Source organism: Drosophila arizonae, chromosome 2 (genome assembly GCF_054131065.1).
Source record: "Drosophila arizonae isolate 15081-1271.41 chromosome 2, UAZ_ARI_1.0, whole genome shotgun sequence".
Lineage (NCBI taxonomy): Eukaryota > Metazoa > Arthropoda > Insecta > Diptera > Drosophilidae > Drosophila > Drosophila arizonae.
The window spans coordinates 2,949,323-2,972,437 of NC_142922.1; the positions used below are offsets into that span (position 1 = coordinate 2,949,323).

At 43.2% G+C, this 23,115-nt stretch overlaps 5 protein-coding genes across 7 annotated transcripts in view; 4 read left to right on the plus strand and 1 right to left on the minus strand.

Moving 5' to 3' along the window:
* Nucleotides 1-2: 2 nt before the first annotated feature.
* On the plus strand, nt 3-1,088 carry Lipt2 (Lipoyl(octanoyl) transferase 2). Its single transcript, XM_018012156.2, has one exon. The coding sequence runs from the start codon at nt 347-349 to the stop codon at nt 1,031-1,033; it is 687 nt and encodes a 228-aa protein (XP_017867645.1). The 5' UTR covers nt 3-346; the 3' UTR covers nt 1,034-1,088.
* On the minus strand, nt 1,046-2,748 carry LOC108616657 (tRNA (guanine(10)-N(2))-methyltransferase TRMT11). Its single transcript, XM_018012046.2, has 4 exons — nt 2,611-2,748; nt 1,760-2,552; nt 1,497-1,695; nt 1,046-1,439 (listed from the first exon to the last, which is right to left on the minus strand). Exons 1-4 carry the CDS (start codon nt 2,737-2,739, stop codon nt 1,079-1,081), a joined length of 1,482 nt encoding a protein of 493 aa, XP_017867535.1. The 5' UTR covers nt 2,740-2,748; the 3' UTR covers nt 1,046-1,078.
* Nucleotides 2,749-2,928: 180 nt separating this feature from the next.
* eIF3a (eukaryotic translation initiation factor 3 subunit a) lies at nt 2,929-6,922 on the plus strand. Its single transcript, XM_018011979.2, has 4 exons — nt 2,929-3,070; nt 3,214-4,298; nt 4,358-6,605; nt 6,674-6,922. The coding sequence occupies exons 1-4, from the start codon at nt 3,022-3,024 to the stop codon at nt 6,721-6,723; spliced, it is 3,432 nt and encodes a 1,143-aa protein (XP_017867468.1). The 5' UTR covers nt 2,929-3,021; the 3' UTR covers nt 6,724-6,922.
* Nucleotides 6,923-7,440: 518 nt separating this feature from the next.
* On the plus strand, nt 7,441-15,493 carry srl (PGC-1 family member spargel). Its single transcript, XM_018011995.2, has 7 exons — nt 7,441-7,799; nt 10,655-10,772; nt 10,833-10,941; nt 11,008-11,829; nt 11,902-13,859; nt 13,931-14,076; nt 14,136-15,493. The coding sequence occupies exons 2-7, from the start codon at nt 10,675-10,677 to the stop codon at nt 14,372-14,374; spliced, it is 3,372 nt and encodes a 1,123-aa protein (XP_017867484.1). The 5' UTR covers nt 7,441-7,799; nt 10,655-10,674; the 3' UTR covers nt 14,375-15,493.
* A 4,846-nt stretch (nt 15,494-20,339) lies between these two features.
* The window catches only part of LOC108608686 (serine/threonine-protein kinase 32A), a 34,327-nt gene continuing 31,551 nt past the window's right edge, over nt 20,340-23,115 (plus strand). The window contains exons 1-2 of one of the 3 annotated variants that reach the window (XM_089462817.1): nt 20,340-20,689; nt 21,175-21,298. The gene's annotated coding sequence lies outside the window, so the exon portion shown is untranslated. The remainder of the gene's footprint in view (nt 20,690-21,174; nt 21,299-23,115) is intronic. The other 2 variants (XM_089462819.1, XM_018000181.2) reach the window with 2 other exon arrangements.

The following is a 23,115-nucleotide window of genomic DNA, read 5'->3' on the forward strand; positions in this document are numbered from 1 at the left end:
CTGGAAATATATTAGGACGATTGAGCAAAATCACATTTATTATAGTCTTCAATATACAACATTTTTTGTATACTTTTAACACTACAACAATCGGGTAAAGCGCTTTTGACATATATTTTTCAAGTACCCCCAAGAACCTGTTAGTACTTCATATCGAACACGCGCCAAATTTCGAAGAGGTATGCAATGCCACCCGGTCACACTATTTAACAGTGACATGTTGAGCATTTATGGGTGGCAGGTTGGCGCAAAAGTATGTAACGCATAAAATGAACGATTGTCAGACACTTAGTTCATCTGTTTAGCAAACTGCTGAAAACAGCAGCTCTGCTAAAATCAACACGAAATGCCAACAGCTCGGCCCATAGTAACTGTTGTGCGCGCTGGCCGACAAAGTTATGCAGCTGGTTTGAGAATACAGCAGGAACTGGCTAAACAAAATGTGTCACAGTATTCAGAATTTCGTAATTTCCTTTTGCTATTGGAGCATGACCCAGTCTACACCATTGGCATACGAACCAAAGGCTACACAGATGAGGACGAGAAGAAACTGCGCAAACTGGGCGCCGATTTCCATCGTACTGATCGCGGAGGTCTTATAACATTTCACGGTCCCGGTCAATTGGTTGCCTACCCGATAATAAACCTGCGCCAGTTCACGCCAAGCATACGATGGTACGTCGGCACACTGGAACGCACAGTGATCGAAACTTGTCGTCAAATGGGCATACCAAATGCAACTACCACAAAAGACACAGGGATTTGGGTTGATGATCGCAAGATTTGTGCTATCGGAGTGCACGGCTCTCGTTACGTCACAACCCATGGCATTGGCCTCAATTGCTCGACTGATCTGAAATGGTTTGAACACATTGTGCCGTGCGGCATCGAGGGCAAGGGCGTCACCTCACTCACAGAGGAGCTTGGAAGACACACCAGTATCGCCGAGGCAACAGATGTCCTGCTGGACAGCTTTGGGAAGATCTTCGAGTGCTGCGTGCGGGCAGACACACAAGCGCGAGTCACTAATTAATACCAATGATATGTTTATGCTTATGTTTATGTATTAGTAAATTATTTAGTTGAAACGCGCTTTGTTTAGATCACATTTCTTGGCCCGCCCATCACTGGGAAGCTTCCCACGCATCTCCATTTCCAAGCGACCCTGCTCCCTTAGAGCAGCCTTTCGCATGCGTCGCTCTTGCCGGGATTCTATTTCACCATTTGTATTAAAGTAACGTTCTCTAAAGTTCTGCGAAACAGCTGTGGTGAGCTGTGTGTCATTGGAATTCTCATTGAGTTTTTCTTCCTTGATGTACTCCATATGCTTCTCATATGTCAGCAGACGTCGTGCTGTATTTCCAGCTAGTGGCTGCTCCGAGTTGGCCACGAGGCGCAGATGCGTGTGTTGAGGTATAATTGTTTCATTGTAATCCTCACTAGAAGTAGTTAATATTAGGAGTTTGCCAACTGTGGCTTGTACCTCGTTTACTTACCGATGAAAGGGCAGCCAGCAAACAAGGCGTCCGCCCAGCTTCAGATGCGTTGCACCAAATTCCAGTAGATCCGCATATAAATGGTGCAGTGCGTAGTGTGAGGTTGAGGGATAATGCGCCATATCAGCTGTTCGGGTATTATCCTTGGGATTAACTTTAGTCTCCACCTTTTCCGTTGCCTCACGTATTCCATACGGAGCTATCAGTAAAGAGAAATTTGCGTAAATTCCGATTGATGACTTCTTAGAAAAAGCTGTACCCACGATCGGTGATGATGCTATCGAAGGTAATTCGCCTGTGCCACAGTGGATTTGAAAAATCAGCAACCAACACGTCCATGTACCGATTCGCACATCCGTATTGTTGCAGATTAGCGCGAATACTCTCATCTTTATCACGCACCTTCTGGGTAATGCGACTGGGCCGGCAGCGTGCATGCACCATCATGAAGTCAATGTCGGCGCCCAGCACATACCCTCCAAACTTCGCTGCACTCACCAGCAGCGAGCCGGTGCCCACAAAAGGATCGAAAACGAGGTCGCCGTCACGCACCAAAGCTTGATTGGCCATCAGGAGGCTGAGCTGTGCATCCATGCTTGTGTTGCCAATGAATTTCCGTTGTTTCAGCGAGAGCTGCTTGATCAAATGCCGCTGTCCGTGCACCAACATGCGTCCAAAGAGAATATCTTCGGGTTCAGCAGGTACAGCTGTGGGATCCAAGCCCCAAAATTCCAGATACCACCATTCTACTTGTGGATTCTTCAGATTGACAGCTCCTTCGATCGGCAAATAGTCCATAGTTTCGATCTTTTCCACCTTCTCGCGCTGGCTAAAGTGCTTGTTGTATGTCTCCACGGTTACCTTGAAGCTATTGGCCTTAAAAAATTCCTTGAGCGCTCCTTGATGCAAATGCACGTGATTTTGCAATTGTTTATGAAATTCAGGAAATGTGTGGGCATGCGAATATAGCTCGATGATAGAGCGTAGTGCAATCGACCTGGATGCATATTGATGTGCTGTTTCATCATTTGGAAATTCCACTAGCCAAAACGGTTTCTGTAAAAAATATTTTATACTGAAATTGGCTCAAATCAAGTTGGCCGATGTCTGTTACCAAGCGATGTTCTGAAAGGTTTCGAAATTGTAGACCAAACAATTTAACAATCGATTCGAATTCGGCGACACGAAAGTCAACGTGCTCCTGGGCAAACCAAAGTATATATTTTTTCCATAACTTTGTCATTTTTCTAAATTGTAAATATCATTATGTGCATAAGCGTGTATAGTTTATTTTAACTTTACATAGGTGTTAACATATCGATTATTTTGCAAGTTTTATCGATTGGGCCGATAGGGTGCAACTCTGTGAAACGTCAACTCGGTCATTTTGCATAAACTTCGGAGGCACACGTAGGCGAGCTGAAGATTTTTATAAATTTTCTGCTACAGCAAGCCTAATCGCTGTCCAAACACTGTGAAAAAAACGGTATAAAGTGTCAGTGCATTAAATTGTAATCAAGTTAAAATGGCACGTTACACTCAACGTCCGGAAAATGCTCTTAAACGAGCCAATGGTAAGTGCGAGAAAATTTTCCATGCGGCAGCGAATTAGCTGGTCAAAGCGAAATGTCAAAAGTGACAGGCGCACAATTGTGTACCATTGTGAATGGAAATTTGTAAAACCGTTTTTTCTCGTCTCTTTTGTTCTGCTATGCAGAATTTATCGAGGTCGGAAAGCCTTTGCGTGCCCTGGATACGTTGCAGGAGGTTTTCCGCAACAAGAGGTGGAACTATGCCTACTCCGAGACGGTCATTGAGCCTCTCATGTTCAAGTACTTGTACTTGTGCGTGGAGCTCAAGAAGTCGCATATTGCCAAGGAGGGTCTCTTCCAATATCGTAACATGTTCCAATTGGTGAATGTAAACTCACTGGAGAATGTAATACGCGGCTACTTAAAAATGGCCGAGGAGCATACCGAGGCGGCCCAAGCGCAATCATCGGCCGCCGTGGCTGTGCTGGAATTGGATGATCTTGATAATATTGCGACACCAGAGAGCATTTTGATGAGTGCCGTTTGCGGAGAGGATGCCCAGGATCGTTCGGATCGTACTATTTTGTTGCCATGGGTTAAATTCCTTTGGGAATCCTATTGCCAGTGTCTTGAGCTGTTGCGCGTCAACACTCATTGCGAGGCGCTTTATCACGATATTGCTCGCATGGCCTTTCAGTTCTGCTTGAAGTACAATCGCAAGAGTGAATTCCGTCGCTTGTGCGACAAGCTGCGTAAGCATCTTGAAGACATCTGCAAGAGCAGCAATCAAACAACAGGCGTGTCTATCAACAAGGTAGAGACACAACAGTTGTGCCTGGATACCAGGCTCTACCTGTTAGACTCGGCCATACAGATGGAGCTGTGGCAAGAAGCCTACAAGGCAATCGAGGACATTCACGGTCTGATGGCCATGTCCAAGAAGACGCCGGTGCCAAAAACCATGGCTAATTATTATCAGAAATTGGCTATGGTCTTCAGCAAGGCTGGCAATCAGCTCTTCCATGCAGCCGCTTTGCTCAAGCTGTTCCAGTTGACTCGCGAGCTCAAGAAGAATCTTACTAAAGATGATTTGCAGCGTATGGCAGCTCATGTACTTCTGGCTACGCTGTCGATACCTCTGCCTTCCGCTCATCCCGAATTCGATCGGTTCATCGAGGCGGACAAGAGCCCTCTGGAGAAGGCCCAAAAGCTGGCCGTACTGCTGGGTCTGCCCCAGCCGCCGACGCGTGTCTCTCTAATCCGGGAAGTTGTAAGTAGAAGAAATGCAACAAAATGTGTATATATTTATTTATTTATTTTATTATTTAGGTGCGCTTGAATGTGCCGAATCTGGTATCCGAAGACTTCCGTAACCTATACAACTGGCTCGAGGTGGACTTTAATCCACTCAATCTCTGCAAGCGTATTCAGTCTATTGTGGATACCATTGAAGCCAGTGAAACGGAGAATACTCTGCTAACGCCTTACATCCAATCATTGAAGGATGTGACTATAATGCGTCTAATTCGCCAAATCTCCCAAGTCTATGAAAGCATCGAGTTTAAACGTTTGCTGGAACTGGCGCCGTTCTGCAATATTTTTGAGCTGGAGAAGCTGTTGGTGGAGTCAGTGCGTCACAATGACATGCAAATACGCATCGATCATCAGCGCAACAGCATTTACTTCGGCACTGATCTAACTGAGAGTCAGCGCGAATATCGTCCTGACGGACCGACACTGCAGTCAATGCCCTCGGAGCAGATTCGTTCCCAGTTAGTCAACATGTCCACCGTGTTAACTCGAGCCGTTTCTATTGTATATCCGAATCGGGAGCGTGATCAAAGGGCTAAGCTGCGCAGCCAAATGGTGCAGCATTATCATGAGATCAAGGATCGTGAACATCAGCGCATTCTGCAACGCCAGAAGATCATTGAAGATCGTAAGGAGTTCATTGAGAAGCAGAATAATGCGCGCGAGGAGGAGGAAGCTCGGCGCCACGAAGAGGAATCACGCAAAGCCAAGTTGGCTGAGCAGAAGCGATTGGAGCAGGAACAGGAGGAGCGGGAGCGCAAGCGTCATGAGAACGAAATCCAGGCGATCAAGGAGAAGAGCCTTAAGGAGAAGGTGCAACAAATATCGCAGACTGCGCACGGCAAGAAAATGCTTTCCAAATTGGATGAGGAAGGCATCAAGAAGCTCGATGCTGAGCAAATTGCTATGCGTGAAAGCGAAGAGCTGCAGCGAGAGCGCAAGGAGCTGCAGTCCAAACTCAAGTCACAAGAGAAGAAGATTGACTACTTTGAGCGTGCCAAACGTCTCGAGGAGATTCCACTCTTTGAGAAATATCTGGCTGAGAAAAATGTCAAGGACAAAGAGTTTTGGGAAGCCACCGAAGCCACTCGCATTGAAAACGCAATTGCCGAACGCAAGGATGCCGTTAGCCAGCAGGAGCGTCTTAAGCGTATGTATCCCGATCGCGACGAGTTTCTCGAAGCACTTAAGAAAGAGCGAGCCTCGCTCTTCGTTGAGAAACTCAAGAAGTTCGAAATTGCTCTTGCCGAGGAGCGTAAGAAGCGTCTCGCTGAGCGTGTGGTACGCCGTCGTGAGGAACGCCGCCAAGCCTACCTGCGTGCGAAGGAAGAGGAACGTTTCCGCAAGGAGGAAGAGATACGTCTTGCTCGCGAGGCCGAAGAGCGTGCCGCTGCCGAGGCTCGTCGTCTGGAACGTGAGGCAGAGGATGAGAAGCGTCGTCAGCAATATGAAAAGCAACGTGCCAAGGAGGAGGAGGCCGAACGTAAGATCCAGGAAGATCGTGAACGTCTCGCCCGCGAGGTGGCTGTCGAGCGTGAGCGCAGCGAAAAGGAGCGCGATGTCTGGCGTCCACGCGGTGATCGCAGCGAACGACCAAGTGCTGCTCCAGCTGGCGGTGCCAGCGAGTGGCGCCGTAATGCTCCTACAAGTGATCGCAATGACCGTAACGATCGCAACGAACGTAACGATCGTAGCGATCGCAATGACCGTAATGATCGTAGCGAACGCATTGAGCGTAGCGATCGGAATGATCGCCCAGAACGCAAGGACACTGATAGCGGTGCTGATTCGTCATGGCGTGTGCGCCGTGAACCTGTCGAACCACAGCGTGGTCCTGGTACTGCTAACACTGGTATGGAGCGTTCAGAACGTGGTGGCGGCGCTGGCGGTGGTCCGTCTGGTCGCGATGACAAGTGGCGTCGTGGTGGTGATCGCTCCGAGCGTCTTGGTGGTGATCGTGATCGCGATCGCGATCGTGACTCCTTCCGCCGTAATGATGGACCACGCCGTGATGATGATCGCGGTGGCTTCCGTCGTGACGATCAGCCCCAGCGTGATACAGGCAGCAACTGGCGCGATTCGCCTCGTCAAAACGATCGCGATAATCGAGATAATCGCCGTCCGGCTGGCGACAGACGCGATATTCGTGGCGCTGGGCCAAAGGAAGGAGGCGGCGGTGGTGGTGGTGGTGGTGGTAACTGGCGTACGGCTCCATCTCCACGCGATGAAAAACCTCCAGTCAAGCGCGATCAGCCACAGGACAAGGGTGAGTCCAGACTATTAATAACAGCGACTTGATAGGTAATTAAAAATCTAATTGAATTATCATTTCAGAAAACAAAGCCGGAGATGATGGCGAATGGACAAGCGTTAAGCGTCGTTAATTATTTATATGAATATCTTCCGCACATAACAGATTACACACGTATCCAAGTTTTTTTAATTTAATATATGTACACAGAATGTATTGCAATTGAGCCGAACTAAAAATTTGTATGCTGTGGGCAGATTTTCAACAAATTTTTGTCCCACAATCTCAGAAACTTATCTTTAACAAAAGAAAATAAAATCAATATAAATATACATCCGTTTGTCAGCAGCTCCATATTGTCTTTCTAGCTGCTAATTTAAAGTTCATACAAATAAATTTGATAATCAATAATTTTTGAATTTTTTTTTTTTACTAGATCAACCAGTGGAATAAATCATGGGAAATGAACGTCTGGAAAGTATCGGAGATCTTAGAAGTTGAATGCTTCTACAACTGTAATGCAACGTAAGCAACGATCGGAGGTTTTCACCTAAAGAAGCATAGAAAAAAGAATCGATGTTGAAGAAATCGACAAGTGATCAATTTAGCTGTCGCTATTTTCTTTGCATGTTTCACATAATTTTTACACATATTAAAAATTATTATTAAAGTTTTTTTTTTTCAGCACCAGTGTAGTAATTGATCTGCTTTGTAAGTTTTTATTATTTTTATTTAAAAAAAATATGTTTACCGTTAACGGTAAAGCACGTTATTTCTTTTTCGTTTTGTTTATGTTAATAACAGTTGCGCCTATGTTATGAAATTGTTCGCTGTTTAAGAATCAGCTGTAATCAGAAACAGCGACAACGGTCACATTCTTCAAATAAAAAATTATTCCCCGCGGTTCGCGTCCACGTGAACACATTTCAGCAATGTGATTCATAAAGTTATTAGATAAAAATAAAGTCAAATCCGTGTTTTATTTGTTCAAAAATTATAAATTTAATAAGAAACTGCTGCAACCCTAAAATTTCAATAATAACTAAATCAGACAGTTCAAACAGTGTTTGTGCGTTGGCAATACGACGCGGTTCAGCATGTGAGGTTAAAGCAGATAAACAGAAAACAGCAAAACAAACTTTCAAGATAATTTAAAAACAGTGATCAGCTTGAGAAGTGCAGCATAGTTTACTGCAGCTTTCTTTAAAGGTAATATACGATCGGTGTCGCAGATCAAAGTGTATAAGCTAAACACAGGTGCTCCTCCCGCCAGCAAGTGCAAATGATATGCGAGCTAAAACATAGATATGTATGTGATTATATACATATGTATGTATGTACAAAATATCGCATGGAACTGGTGGGCTCGCATTTCGCCGTCTGCCATCTCCTGTCACTTATTTTTTTAAAGAAATCGGTTTCTAAGCAAAACATGCGTACTTCGAAAGTGTGTGGGTGTGGGTGTATGTGATGTGTGAAATTTGATAGTAAAGTTTAACAATATATTCGAAAATATTGTTGATAGGCTTCAACATACATACGCGTGCACTTATACGCACACCCTCTCACACACGCTCATAGCAAAAGCACATGGCGCGGCGGCGGCACTCACACACACGTGGTGGCTTTGCCGTTGAATATGTGTGCGTCTGTGGGTGTGACTGTGTATGTGTGTGTATGCATGTAGATTGTGCGGTGTTTGTTGTTATTGTTATTCGTGATGCTATACATTTTGTTAAAATGCAATTTATGAATTTAACTAGCAAGGAGCAAAAATTGTTATCAATTTGCAAGTTGCGTATCCTCAACCCACAACCATTGAAGCGGCTTTTGACATGCGGCACATTGAGGGTGGCAAATAACAGCATGTTGCTTGCTCAAAACGTGCCACGCTGCTTTTTGCCGTTTTGCTTTGTGCGACTGTTTGGTGCACTTCAGCGTTGCCAGCTTGTTAAACTGTGAGCGCGAAACAAAACATGTTATCGATTGTGGGTTCAAATGCACGTGGACATATGGAACAGTCTTAAATTGGAGTAGAAGCCCCTGTTAAATATTCGTTAATTTTTATTTACTTATTATAGACTACTTACATTTTTAGACGAGCAAAAAAAAAAAAGGAATCCGCATGAATATTAAATAAATAAATAGATCCAGTTTGCCAGTAACTATATGCATTTCTCTTGGCAATTTGAAAAAGTATAAATAAATTTTTTTTTTATTGTTTGCTTTCGACATTTTTTTTAGGTAAAAACTTAATTTTCTTGACCTGTCATTCTGTTTTACAGTCATCTTCGATTGCAATTTATGTATATTTGCTGGGTTCCTTTGAGCGCTTTGTTCTGCGCTTGGCTAACATGTTCTGTTTTTCACGCATGCGCTGCAGTATTTGTTCACGATTTTGGCTTAACTGCTCCAGTTGTTGCTCAATTTTATCAGCAACACTTGGATCGAGCTCCAGACAGTTTTCAATGCGCACGTTGTTAGCTGCCAAACTACTGAGCTGAGCTGACAACTGTGCATCGGTGCCCGTTAGAATAAAATACTCCGTGTTGCCTATAACTTTAGGCGGAGGGGCATCTGCTGGAGCAGCAGCGAGCTGCTTTAGAGCACTCGATACGTCAGCTTTGGCTGGCTGCTTGGACTTGACCACAGTTTTTGGAATTTTGGCCGGCTCAGTTGCTTTCTGCTTGACAGTTGACGAAGCTTTGGCAACTGCAACTCTTGGCATAGTCTTCTTTTTGGCATCCACTGGTGTCGGTTGTGTCTTGGCCACAATTGGCTTGCTTTCCTTTTGGTCGACTTGCTTAGCATCCGGTTTCTTAGTTTGCTGCTCAGTTGCCAATATTTTATTCTGCTTGTTGAGCTGCTTGATTTTCTTCATCACATCCTTCTCCAGCAGTTTCTCCTTCTTCTCGAGCATTTGGATAATGCGGCGTCTGGATGCTATCGACGGTGTCTGTGGGGTCTTGCTCTCATCTTCGACCTTCGCCTCTGCTGGCAGAGTAGTTCCTACAGACTCATTTCCATTGCTTTGACCTGGCGATGTGGCACGCGCAGCATTGGCTGGCGGACGCCTGTTAGCATTCTTGCACAGTTTCTTATCGTTTGTGCGCTTCTTGCCAGCCAAGAGCTGATTCAATACCACCTTGCAGAATTCGCAGCTGCAGGTCTTATTGGCTTGGTTATCGCTGCCCGGTGGCCCATTCAGCGCAGTCTTCACAGTCTCATCCAACTCAACGTTGGCCAAATTCATTGGCTCGGTCCCCTTGACCGGCGGGGTCTTGTAGTTCATCTTCTTGTTGAACACCTTCGAGAGCTTCTGGATTTTGCTGAATGTTGCCACAGCACGTCGTGTTAGGGTCTTGCTAAACGATCCGGCCTGTTCATTGGCCGGCGGTGCTGGTAGCTGAGCTTGACACTCTGCCGAATGTCCGACCTGCTTCTGTAAGTTCTCGTCGGCAAGCAGGTCGAACACATTGTTATCCGACTGGGTGGTCTTGTCCTTAACGACAACTGTTCCAGTTGCCTTTTCCGCAGATTGTTCTGGCATATTCTCCGCTTCTTGCCCCTGTTGCGGTACGGCTGTCTTGGTATTGGTTGTCTTTAGAGATGCATTTTTGTTGCCACACTTGGGGTCCTGTTTAGCTCCATTGCTGCCGCCCGGCTTCACAGCATCCGACGTACTCGGGGTAGTTGCCGCTGCAGTGCCGTTCTGGGCCTCACTTGCCGCAGTAGCACGTGCATTCGATTCTGATTGGCGCTTTGCCTCGGCAGCCTTGCGCTGACGACGAGTAATTACTTTTTTGGGCATTTTAAGTATTTTTTCTATTTTTGCAATAAATTTGTTACAAATTTTGATGACTTTTTTTTTTTTTTTTTTTTAAAAACTGACAGCTATTAAATTGTGTTCCTTACCGCGTGACGTTAGGCGAGAAAAGAGACGATTTTTCCCATGTGGAATGTCAACAAATTTTAAAGGCCACCTGCGGCAGTTTTTTTTTTACAGTGTTAATCAACACTAGCCTATGTTGATTGAAGGTTGATTTTTTCTAATTCAATTGCAGACACTTTATAACACGACATTATGGATTCACGTATGCTAAATGTGTTTCACGAGGATCCTTTCGAGGGGAACTTTGTTAAATATGATCCAGAGCCAAATTTCTGGTCAACCAGTGATGAGTACGTTTAATTAACCTTAAGTTTTAAGCAGTCGTCATTATTTATATATTTCTTAAATAGTTTACAGTTAACTGATACACTCAATGGGATCCTGCCCATTGAGCCGACAGATGAATCGTTGCTCAGCCAAAATGAAGCCGAGCAGCAATTGCAGAACAGAAAAAACTTGGTAATGCTTGTGGAACTATGCGCTTCTGAGACTTATTCTAATTAAGTTTTATTTTTATTTTGGCAGCTCATCTACAGCGACTTTGTGGAGCAGCAGCTGAGCGATGATACCAATATGCTCAATGGCCAGGTCTATAGAGGCATCACAGGCTGCGATGCTGAGGCGGCCTTCGAGCAGCAGCGGCAGATCAGCCTGCTAATTAATTCGGATGACGAACACCTCGATCCAGACGGTCGTGGGCTTGGGGACGATGATGTACAGAGCCAGTGCAGCAATTCCACATTTCGTACGCGCACCGACAGCTCTTCTATAGGAGATTATGAGTCACACTCCAGTGACTACGATGACGTCGATGAGCGCCTGATGCCCACAGATGTATTCGCAATGAACCACGCGGAAAGTAAGCGACGTACCCTGAGCACAAATACCGTTTGCTCTGAAGCGGATGCCCTGGGTCTGAACATTGATGTGAATAACTTTGATTTGGCTGACTTTATCACCAAAGATGATTTCGCCGATACGATTAATTCGTTGCGTCCGCGGAACGTTCAACATGTCACAGCTGTGCCCGTGGCACCAGAAACTCCTATCAAATTACAAACCGAATTAGTCCAAGCTAAGAATCCGCAAGTTCTTACAGCTGAGAGGCAAGCCGCAGCGCTGCCTGCTCCTGTGATCATAACATCCAAGAGTCGTGACTCCGATTACGATTCGGACTCAATCATCGATGTGGAGACTGTCGATGTGATTGATGTGGATGAGTCTCTGTGGGTGCGCAGTCAAATGGACGCGCCCATCGCCACTGATGATTTGTGCTATGTGGACAATGTTAAAGCCGATCCGTCCTGGTGTCCCAAGCAAGCGCCTAAGCGTATGAGTGGCGCAGAGGTAAGTAGAAATTGGTGTGCGATAAGCATTTTGAAGTATGTTACTCATTCTTCAAATGATGTCCCCACATAGCACAAAGCGGCGTCGGCTCAGAATCAAAATTCAGCCAAGGCAACGTGCGTTGTAGGCAATCGTCCTACCCAAGCAGCTCCGACTTCACAGGCAGTCGCTAGCACAGCGAAGCCAAAGACCAGCCACAACATTTGTTTGGTGCCTAACAAGAAACAATGCGATTTCCTGAAACGTAAAGTGGGCAACAAGGCGGCTGGCACAGTCGCGGCCAGCAAGTCCAAAGTGTCGGCTAAGAAAATACAAGAGGCTACCATCAAACCTTCCCCAACTGGGAGGCAGCAGCAGAACCAGCACCAGCAGCAGCAGCAACAGCAAGCTATAACCAAACCAACGGAGACGGAGAAGAAAACAATTAATACTGGTTTGGGTCTGGGGGGCAAGAACTTGGCTTTGTTAAAGCATGAGCGCGATGCGGCCAATACCTCCATCAATGCAGAGGCTGCAACGCCGGCGCCCAAGCGCAAACTCAATTTAGAGGAGTACAAGAAGCGCCGCTGCGGTACAATTGTTACATCATCCAAAACGGTGGCGGCGCCGGCTGCCATGCCTGCCAAGCAAGTAAAAGTGGAGCCCGGCAAGGTGGTGCCACCAACAACACCTATTCAGAAGGCGCAACAATCGCCGCACAAAGCAGCCATCAGCAACATTATCAACAGTCTGAAGCATCCGCCATGCGAGGCAGCAGTTCCAACAGATCCCATCACTGTGGCCAAGAACAAGGTGCTACGGATGCTGGAGATGAAGCGAGCACAGCAGCTGAAGATTATTGATTCGCGGGTGTCTGCGAAGGTGCCCAGAGTGACGAAACTGCCGCCTCTCAAAGATATTGTTAAGGACACCTACTGCATGGAGGCTGAGCCCGAGACGGACGCAGCGCCCACAACGCAAGCCGTGGCCAGCAGTAAGCTGCAGGCGGATTATGAAGAGATTATCATTGTTTCGGTTAGCTGTAACACGGACATTACGATACCGCCGCATCAGGCGAGTGTTGCGCTTAGAGACAACAAGACAACGACAGCCTCATCGCGCTCATTGTTGAAATCCTCGGTTCTGCTGTACAACATCTCCAATGGCAATGATGCGTGCAAGGACATGACCAACTCGCTGATAGCCAGCATACAGAGTGAGGTGGTTAAGCAAACGAATTGCGAGGCACTGGCCACACCGACAGTAGCCACAGCGGAGGCTGCAGATAAGAATGGACAGCATGGCGAGGATATGGTCATCATGCATCTGCCCAAGAATCGGGTCCGCAAGCGCATGGTCAGCATGGGTACACAGACTGATCTGCAACCCGAATTTCCATTGTTGACATTGCCGACGGCACGGCAATCGCGTGATCGAACGCGTCGCTCTTATCGCAAACGTCACATCGAAGGCTCTGCACCCAATGAAACCAGCTGCAGCTCATCCTCGTCCTCCACGTGCAGCAGCATGGCCTCATACCGCTCACGCTCCAACTCCAATTCCACGGAACGCTTGCGGCATTCGGATGCAATGGCAGCCTGTGGCAGCAGTATTGGTGGTGGCGGCTACTCGTCGCGCAGCACACGTCGCCATCGTAGCTCGGTGAGCTCCTCGTCCAATTCGGAAGCTGGAAAATACGAGCGCCAGCAGCGACAGCGTCGCACGAGTTACAATAAACGCCGATCGAAAAATCAGACGCGCGACCGTTGCTCCACATCGGGCTCTGAGTTCAGCGATCGTGATCGGAGTCGCAGTCCGCACAGACGTTCGCGTTCGCGCTCCACATCAGCCACTCGCTATGGTAGTGGCAACAACAACAACAACAATAGGCGTGGCTATGCCGATCGCAATGTATCGCAGCCAGCTGTTGAGGAGCGTCGCATTGTCTATGTGGGTCGCATTGAGGCGGACACCACCAAGGAGATGTTACGCCGGAAATTTTTGCCCTATGGCAATATCAAACAAATAACCATACACTACAAGGAGAATGGGTAAGTTGACAACACATAAGATACTTGAAAAGCATATTCAGTTGATAATTGAACTTTTTGTTATTGAGCAGCATGAAGTATGGCTTTGTGACCTTTGAACGTGCGCAGGATGCTTTCACGGCCATTGACACGAGTGCCAGAGATGCGCAAATCAATATGTACGACATTAGCTTTGGCGGACGGCGCGCATTCTGTCGCGCCTCCTATGCCGATTTGGGTAAGTTGACAAGGTATTTAATCTAATTGACAATATTAATTAAGTTTGACTATTTACAGACAATGCGGGTATCAACAACTACCATTCGTATGTGTTCCCCACTGCAGCACCAGCTGCACCGCCGCAGGAGGATTCGTTTGAAGCTCTGCTGTTGAAAGTTAAAGCAAAGTTAAATGCAGGCAAACCAGCTGCAGGAACAGCACCACCACCAGCAGCTGCAACGGAAACCGCAGCTATTGCCGCAGCGGATGGCAGCAACAGCAACAAAGCTAACGAATCGATCAATAGTTTGATTTGACAGCTTTATTGTAATTTGCAAATGGATTTGGTTTTATACTTATGATTGAACTAGCCACCAATATTTTGAGTTTCGACCCCGTATCCATCCCCAAAATATTCTTTGATGTAGATATATATGTATAGAGCATGAATTTCAACCGACGAAAGCCTGATTATCATTCATAAACACTTTCATTATTTATTGTAAACTAGTTGACAATAGCATTGCAAACCATATGAAACTCGTGCCACTGCAGCCGATCGGTGAACGGTTTCAACAATCTACAGCGAATTGATAACAAATATGGAAATTATAAATGGAATTGTGATAAAAAAAAAATACAAAGTCATTGATTGCATGTAAGTTAGCTGAAGCCACAGACCGCAATTAATGATGTAAAAAAAAAAAATAAAAAAAAAAATAGAAAAAAGAAGGAGAATAATACAACAATAGATTGGAAATTGAAGTAAATAGCCATAACGTAACAATCGGAACGCATTCAGACAGCAAATAGTAAAATACTTACATCATGCAACAGCTATAGGAAATATACAAATGAAATACAATGTATTAACTGTATAGTACTATATAGAGAGAGAGCAAGGCACGCGCATGCTGCATGCGACGGTCACAAATTAAACTGTTGATAACTAAACTTTGATATTAGTTTGTAAAAGGAATATTTTGTACGTACGTAATTTTAATTTACTGGATATGATTATTTTGTAAATCAATTGAACTAATCAATGAACCGTAAACTATATAATAAATGCTGCCTTGAATTAACTATGTGCCTGTGCATGAATATGACAGGTAAATACATAAAATGGCAGCAACAATAGCTTAAACTTACCCTAAATTGCTTAACATACCTTTGAATTAAAAATTGTTAATTCATAAAAAATCTGGCTGAGCCTTGGGCCTGGCTAACTCAACTAACTAACTTGTCTTAGATATTCTTGTTAGGCTTACAGCGAAATTCTTATAAAGATACACATTAAATTACAATTTGTTTTCCTAATTTAGTCAACTGAACTGGGTAATTAGGCGAAAAGAAATTTTGTTTAAGTTTTTTTTGTACTACTCTCTTTGAATAATTTAATAAAATGCGCTAGTTGCAACAAATTGAAATGAAAATGGTTTGGACATTTCACTATTTACGTTTCACTTGAATTTGGAATATTTACTTATTTATTTTTTTATAAATAAAAAAAAAAATTTGCAAAGCTATAGTTATTTGCCAACATTCCAAAAGTTGAATTTTACCTTTAGCCGATGATATTTTATAATGAAAATTGCATTTAAATATATACTTTGAGTTTAAATTTATATTTCATATAATCTTTTATACAGTATATCTATATATAAATTATTTTGTATATATTAATATTTTCTTACAGACATTTTGAAACCCTTTTATAAAAGTTTTGTGCAACCGCACAGCCGCACATCTTGGCTTAGTTTAGAGCAATAAACTAAAAGTAGTTATATACATATGCGACGACACGAAGGTCGCCTGACATTCGCCTTGACTTGTCAGTTGCTTCGGGGTATAGTAAAACACATTACTTTTTATGGCACCTGCCTCTATTTTCTTTGGGTTCCGTTATAAGTTTTAAGGGATTTGCAAATCAGCTGCTTGTCAGTATGTCTGGCCCTAAACCTTGAACTCGTATGCATGCATGTATATACGCGCGCACACACACGCACACACATACGTATCAACAGCTGGACCGCAAAGACGGTGATCGCAAAATTTTGTTGCATACTTTTTGGCGGCTCGATATAAAATATGTCTCCACAGAAGTATATTAATGTGTGCTTCTCGCTCGCAACGTTGAATTTAAAATGATTTTGCTTTATTTATTTTCTGCGAAATATGTCATAAATATGTATGTACAAGCTAAGCACTGGCTGTCAGCGTGCATTAGCTGTGGCAGTCGAAAATGGCATTATTAATTTCGTTATAAAATCTCTCCTCCTGCTGCCAGCAAGACAGTAGATTATATTGCCAGCAATAATACTTACAAGTATATAAAAAAGAGAGATAGCCATATGTGCATATGTGCGCTCTTCAATAAGCGTTATTTCGTTGCTCATTTTCCCAGCCGGCATTGCGCCAGGAGATTCGCTATGATTGCGCCAGTCAACAGCCAACGGTCGCAGCCAAAATCGATACAAAAATAAGAATAAAAAAATAAAGAACGTGAAATCATATTCAGTGAAGCAAAGGATACATCAAGAGAATGAAATGGCAACTGTTGTTGGCGCCATTTACCGACGCCCAAGGCCCAACGCCCAGCGCACATTTGCATATTTAATTTCAAATGTCAAAGAAATCTCAACTTTTTGTCCCTCGGCCATACTACGCCGCGCCTTGCATATCCCCGGATTTTGCGTACTTAAATAGACTCCAATGATTACGGCTCGAGCATTTGGCGACTGCAGGTGCTTGTGGATTTCATGGAAACTTAAAGTTAATGCAAATTGCTCTTGACTCCATTGTCTTTCATGCATATCGATGACATGCGCTCATATGTCTTTCATAGTCCGCATTGGCAGTGACTGCACGATGTGACTTAATTCCCATACCTAGCAGTCAGCCAGGCTGCCAGGGATCCAACCAGTCAGTCAGTCAGTCAGTCAGTGTGCGTCGTCCTTGCCTCGTTGTCGCATTTAACGTCACTTTTGCCTCATGTGCATATTTACGTGCCTTTTGTCTTGCTGCTGGGAGCAGGGCTGCTCTCGACACATTCACGCCAAGTTAGACAGTTATAAGACTGCTGCAAGGTTTTGATAAGGATTCAAGAGGCATTCAAAATAAATATTCTTAAATTTCTGCCAAAACATATTTGATTGTATTATCCAACTGCTTTTTTTATCCTTTCGAATTGTGTGCTATGCAAATATATTCCCATATTCCTGGAATTTATCTTATCAATTTCTCAATCTACATTTTTTCCAAGAATCTATCGACTTAGCAGTCATCATGCTCTATTTACTAACGTCTAGTCAACAGGTTGAACCCAACTCGGCTGCATTGCTCTAACCACTCCAGCTCAGTGTCTATGCACCTCCTACGCGTAAACACATTATGAACACGTTCTGGCAATAGTGAAGCCGCACCGAGCAAAAAGTCCTTGTTACACTCTTTTGGCATTAGCGCTGTTGCCATGTTATGGTCCTAACTATGGTAACCCCGTACATTGAATGTGCCTTTGAGCGTTGCTTGCGTGGGATTGATATGTCCTGTCCTTTACTGTCCTGTCTTGTTCTGTCTGTGTCTGTGTCTGTGTCTGTGCATGTGTCTGTGTTTGTGGTGAGCATTCACGCAGCGATAGAGGTTGGCGTGTTCAAAGTGCGCTTAGCCCACATCAGCAACAATAAAGAGGAAAGGAGAAAAAATGCTGAAGCAGAAAAATAGTTTTAGGAGTGGGCTAGAGTTAAAAATACTCAGTAAATATGTTCAGTAAAAGATATGAGAACAAATGCTATTGAAATTTAAAAATGAAAAATTAGTATTAGCAATAATTCATATATATATATAATTTTAATTTTTTTAATTTTTGTTCCTTTAGACTGTTCTAAAAGATAAATATATTTTTTATATTTAAATAGGGTATGGTATATTTATAATATGTAATGACAAATTAAAACATGTTATATTGATTTTTGTATGTAATTTGCCTTTAACCGTACATCAAGACCAATCAAATGATTGCCATAGATTTACTTGCCGCGCTCCTAACCTAAGGTTGACTCGTTCCTATGGATTCGCTCTCTTCCTGTCTCTTTCTCTCTCTATACCTGTGTATTTATTTCCTATCAATTATTCATCATGACATAACTTAATAGGCAAAGCTTCCCTTTAAAACTTGTATTGAATGTAATTCAATAGTTTCAATACCATTTTGAAATGAATAATTTATTCCCTATTTTCTAATCAACCGCAAATTTTAGAGGGTATTACCTGCTTTCTAATGTTGATATTAGAAAACAAAACAATGTGAGCCAATTTGTAAGCTTCAGCTGCCATGAAATGCGATTTTCGCCGGTTTCTTGTTTTTGTTTTTTTTTTTTGCTTGCAATCAAACGAGGCGTGTCGACCTTTTTGCCGTTTGGCTCAATGGTGACTAATGAGCGAGTCAACAACACAAACACGAATAGGGCACACACATACACACACACACACATTCAGATCCATAATCAGGGACCAATAGCAATTGCTTGACAATTTATATTTATGATATTTATGCAACAATATTAAAAACAATGAGACACATGAGACGCATGAGACATGCGGCATGGAGGCACGGGGCACGAGACACGGGACTCTGTCTCGCAATCGTGCCTGAGCAGCTGCCACAGTTCCCATGCCATGCTATGTCATATTTTTTTAATTTTAGCGTATATTTGCCATTGAAAACGCGTCTATATGCCAAACACAAACGATTGCCATTTCAGTTCTGCAATGGTCTGTCCGAACCAACACACACACACACACATACACGCGCACACACGCACACACAGGTCGTATACGCAATGAAAATGAATGGCAGCGTCAGGGCGACCCTTGTGCCACTGCAATAACAAATTAATTGCATTTGTATTGTGTTTCAAGTGCTCAATAAATAAGCAATGAAATATACGCACACGCATATATATTTATATGTATGTGTACGTATGTGTTATATATACTATATACATATGTATAAATTCAAACACAAAGGTGATAATGCAATTGTTTCTCTGAATTTATTGTTGCACTGAAATAAATATTTAGAATTTATTTAATATTTTTACATGTATTAAACTTAATTATGATAATTGACAATTGTGGCTAATTGAAATAGCAAACATTTATGCACTTTGTGCTTAAATTAAAATATCGCCTGCAGCGCTACATACGCTATATATATTTGTTTTTACTGTTTTTGTAGGCATGCGACATTTATCAATTTAAATGCTATTAAATAATTATAATTTAATGCAGCGACACATGAATATAAAAGCATTACGATATATCTGGCAGACTATATAGAAGAATCAGAACTTGGGTCTGTGGAGTAGGGCAAAGAGCTGACTTGATCTACTGTTTCTCCGTCTGTTTGTCTATTCGTCTCTCTGTGTCCAGTCATATGGGAAAACGATATCGGAAACCCCAGACCACATCATCAAGTTAAGGCACTCATACTTAAAGTTCTGCTGAACTGCTCCACCCAAGAATTTGTTATTTAGTATTTCCGAAAGATCCATAGAATAGCTGTAACCTAAACCCACACTTGCCTTTGAGGTTCTGGCTCTCAGCATGTAAAATTTGTCAAGCTAAAATTGAGTTTTTGATTATAAATTATGGAATAATTGAATTTGTGTCGACTAATTAGATTGCCGCTCAGAGAATACTAATTTTTCCTGATAAAGAAAAATTGTATCAATGTTGTGCATAATTGCCTAGCTCTTAGGCTAGATAAGCATAAAAATTCGCTTAGCTTGGCTTGGCTTGTCTATACTAAATGCCATTTCCTTCCTTCTCATGCGTAAAGGAAGCCGGAAGGCAAATAAATAAAAGTGACAAATGTAACAAGCAGTTAAGCAGCAACAGCAACAGCAACACACATAAAAGGAGTCGCAACTGACTGACTCCGAGATACCCGGTATTTGTTATTTGATTTGATTTCAGTATTTCATTCGCTGACCTGTTTAGAGGGTATTTCTTGCTGGGAAAATAACAATATTAGTGAATGTGAACTTGTTGACTCTTCGTGTTCTTCCGGCCATGTCAATTGCTGCGGCTACACACGCTTAGCTTCAAATTGGGCGCTCAATGGCAGCTGCCACCTGCACCGCCTCCTCCGCCGCCCACCGGCCGCTTGAAGCCGCTTGAAGCCGCTCTTCGACCTGCCCAAGCGCCTGCGCGTGCTCGCCGCGGCAAAGGTCTGAATGTGTTTCTTTTTTATAGGATGCTTTCAGTTCGCTTTTGGACATTGAATGTTGCGGTTGGTGCCGCATTGTCGCGCAACAAACTGAACGTAATCAACAAAAAAGACGCCGACACGCGACACGTCAAACTGTGCCAGTGTGGGTGCGTGCGCGTGTGTGTGTGTGCGTGTCTGAATGAGTGCGTGTGTATGTTAAGTGTTGAGTGCGGCCGACTCTGGCGCCAGTCAGCAAAGTGCAAATAAATATCACTTACACACATAAACAAAACCAGTCAGAGCCAGAGCCAGAGCCAGAGCCAAGCCAAAGGCGCTTGAGACATTCACTGGCGCCGCTCTGCATGTTAAAGCGCCTTAAAGACACAATTCCATCTTTGACTGAACGCTCTAACCAAATGTGAGTACGAGTTGATGTTGCTGTTGTTGTTGTTGCTGCCGTTTCTTGTTCAGCCTCTGTGTTTCTGTGTGTCGGCTTCTGTTTCGGCTCGTCTGACTAGGCAATCAACAGGACCAGGTCCAATTTGCTGTGCTCTAATAAGTCTTCTGTTTGCTTGCCTTTTTCTATTTTGTTAGTCAAATTTTTTTTCTTTTGTTTTTTGTATATATTTTTTTTTTAGAGCAATATATTCTAGGCACTTGGCACAATTTAAAGCACTTGAGCGAGTGGCGTGCCACAAATTCAATTAAAGCTGATATACGGGGGAACGTACAAAAGTGTTGAGTGCCTGCCTGCTTCAAGGTGTATGTGTGCGTGTGTGTATATGTGTGTGTGTATAGGTGTATGGGTGCATGCAGTGTGGCACACACTTTCAGGCTGTGCTACTAATTGAATTTGGCCATGCAGAAAAGTCGCTCACAAAAATAAAATAATGATTTATTTAGATGAGGCTTCGACGGTGGCCTCCAAGAAACATCCTTTGGCTTTTGAACAAAAAACGTGCTTGACGCTCCAAACGGCTGAGCTACGTGTGACTCGCATCGCCAAAAGCAGCTGAAAGTCGAAAAGGTAAAGGCAAACAATGTTAAAATAAATAATCAAATTTAATTTAAGTCAAGCAAAATATTACACAAATAACAAAGTCTTTAATTTTGGAGCTCGGAATACGCTGTTCAGTGCATGTGAGCAGGTATATTAGCTTCTAGCAAAGTGTGAGTCTCTGTTGTCATCTTAACTGGGCAATTTACAGTCGCTTTTTGGATGAATTATCAATGTCTATCAAGTCGCTGCTGAAAAAGGTTGCTCTCACGCGTCCTGTGATTAATGCGTGCCATTAGTTTAGCGGCAAGTTTAAAAAATCCGTAGCAAGGGAGTCTGGGGCACACGGAACTCATTTCCGTCGCGACGCGGACGGAACATGGCCAGAACATGGCAAATTGTTTACGGCGTGGTTGCTCTTAAACAGGATATTACGCTCCTAACTGGAATGGAAATTAGAATTTCATGCAGATTTTCTGCCTTGGCCGTGTTATTGTATTTGGTCAAAGAGCTTTGAAGTTGGCCAAGCCAAAGAAGTGATCCATGTTTTTGACAGTTTAATTATCACGTCTCTCGCTCTAGCACTCTGGCTCCATCTCTTTCAGCCACTTAAAGGTGGCTGCATTTCCATTTGTGGTGCTTTGTTAAAATTCAACTATTCAAATGTAACTTCGAGAGGATTTCCATTGTTGTTGCTGCTCTGTTGTTACGCATGGAAGCTCAAGTGTTGAGCCAACAATACGGAGTAAAGATAACTCTGTGTATTTACATTTACATTTAAAGTTGCAACAGCAAAGAAATTCTAGAAATTCTTGTAGCATCAGCAAAATCGAATTGAGCTCCCAGCAAATACGATTGGCCAAGTCTTTGGTGTATGATTTTGGTCCTTTTTTTTTTTTTTTGTTTGGCTGGAGCTCATTCAACATTTTAAGCTCTGGCCGCACGTGACCCAACTGTTGGACGTGTTGCGTGTGAAGAACTCGACATGGTCATAAAACCCAATGTGAAGCAAGTGAAAATGTTTAAAAAGGAGCTTAGTTGACTAGCATATATCCTGTGGTCAGGCTTAACAGAGCACAAGTAAGAGATAAAGGCAGAGAGAGAGAGAGAAAGAAAGGAGAGAGAGAGAGAGGGAGAGAGAGGAGAGAGAGAGATAGAAAGAAATTCTATGAACAGATTCTTATGAGGAAGTTATTTGTTATTAGACAAAAAAGTTAGACGTGGCATCTGAAAACTCTGTTCGATTTGGGTGCCTAACTCTTCAACTCTTGAGCTTAACTTGCTTTTAATATCCACTGTAGAGCCTCATTGCAACTGGTCTTCCCTTTCCCGATGTAAAGCCGTCGTCATGATCATGATCAAGTAATGCTTTATTTTTGAGCTATATACTCAGGTTATTACGGACAATTTTGAAGCAAGCTGAATTTAAATTTAGAATCATCTTCAGTAAAGTAAATAATTTAAGAATCTCAAATTAATTTCTCTTGAGATTCATAAGGATTTATATTCAAAAAAGCTTTAGCCTAAATAATAATACATACTCTTAAATCTGTATTTTATATTCCTTCCCTTATTTTATTTCATTTCCCTTAAACACAAACACAAATATATTTTACACTATCCGTGCGTATAAATTCTTGCAAGTCTCAAGAGAAAGATAAACATGAAATTATGTCAGCTCAGTGCTGCACATACTATATAGCTATGGCTATATTACTCTACCTGTCTGTCTCTCTCTCTCTCTCGCTCTCTCGCTCTCTCAGACATATTCATAACAACCTTGTTATTCATATTTGATTAGCTACAGGGTATATGCACAGCGTATAAATTTGAGGGTGGCCACGTGG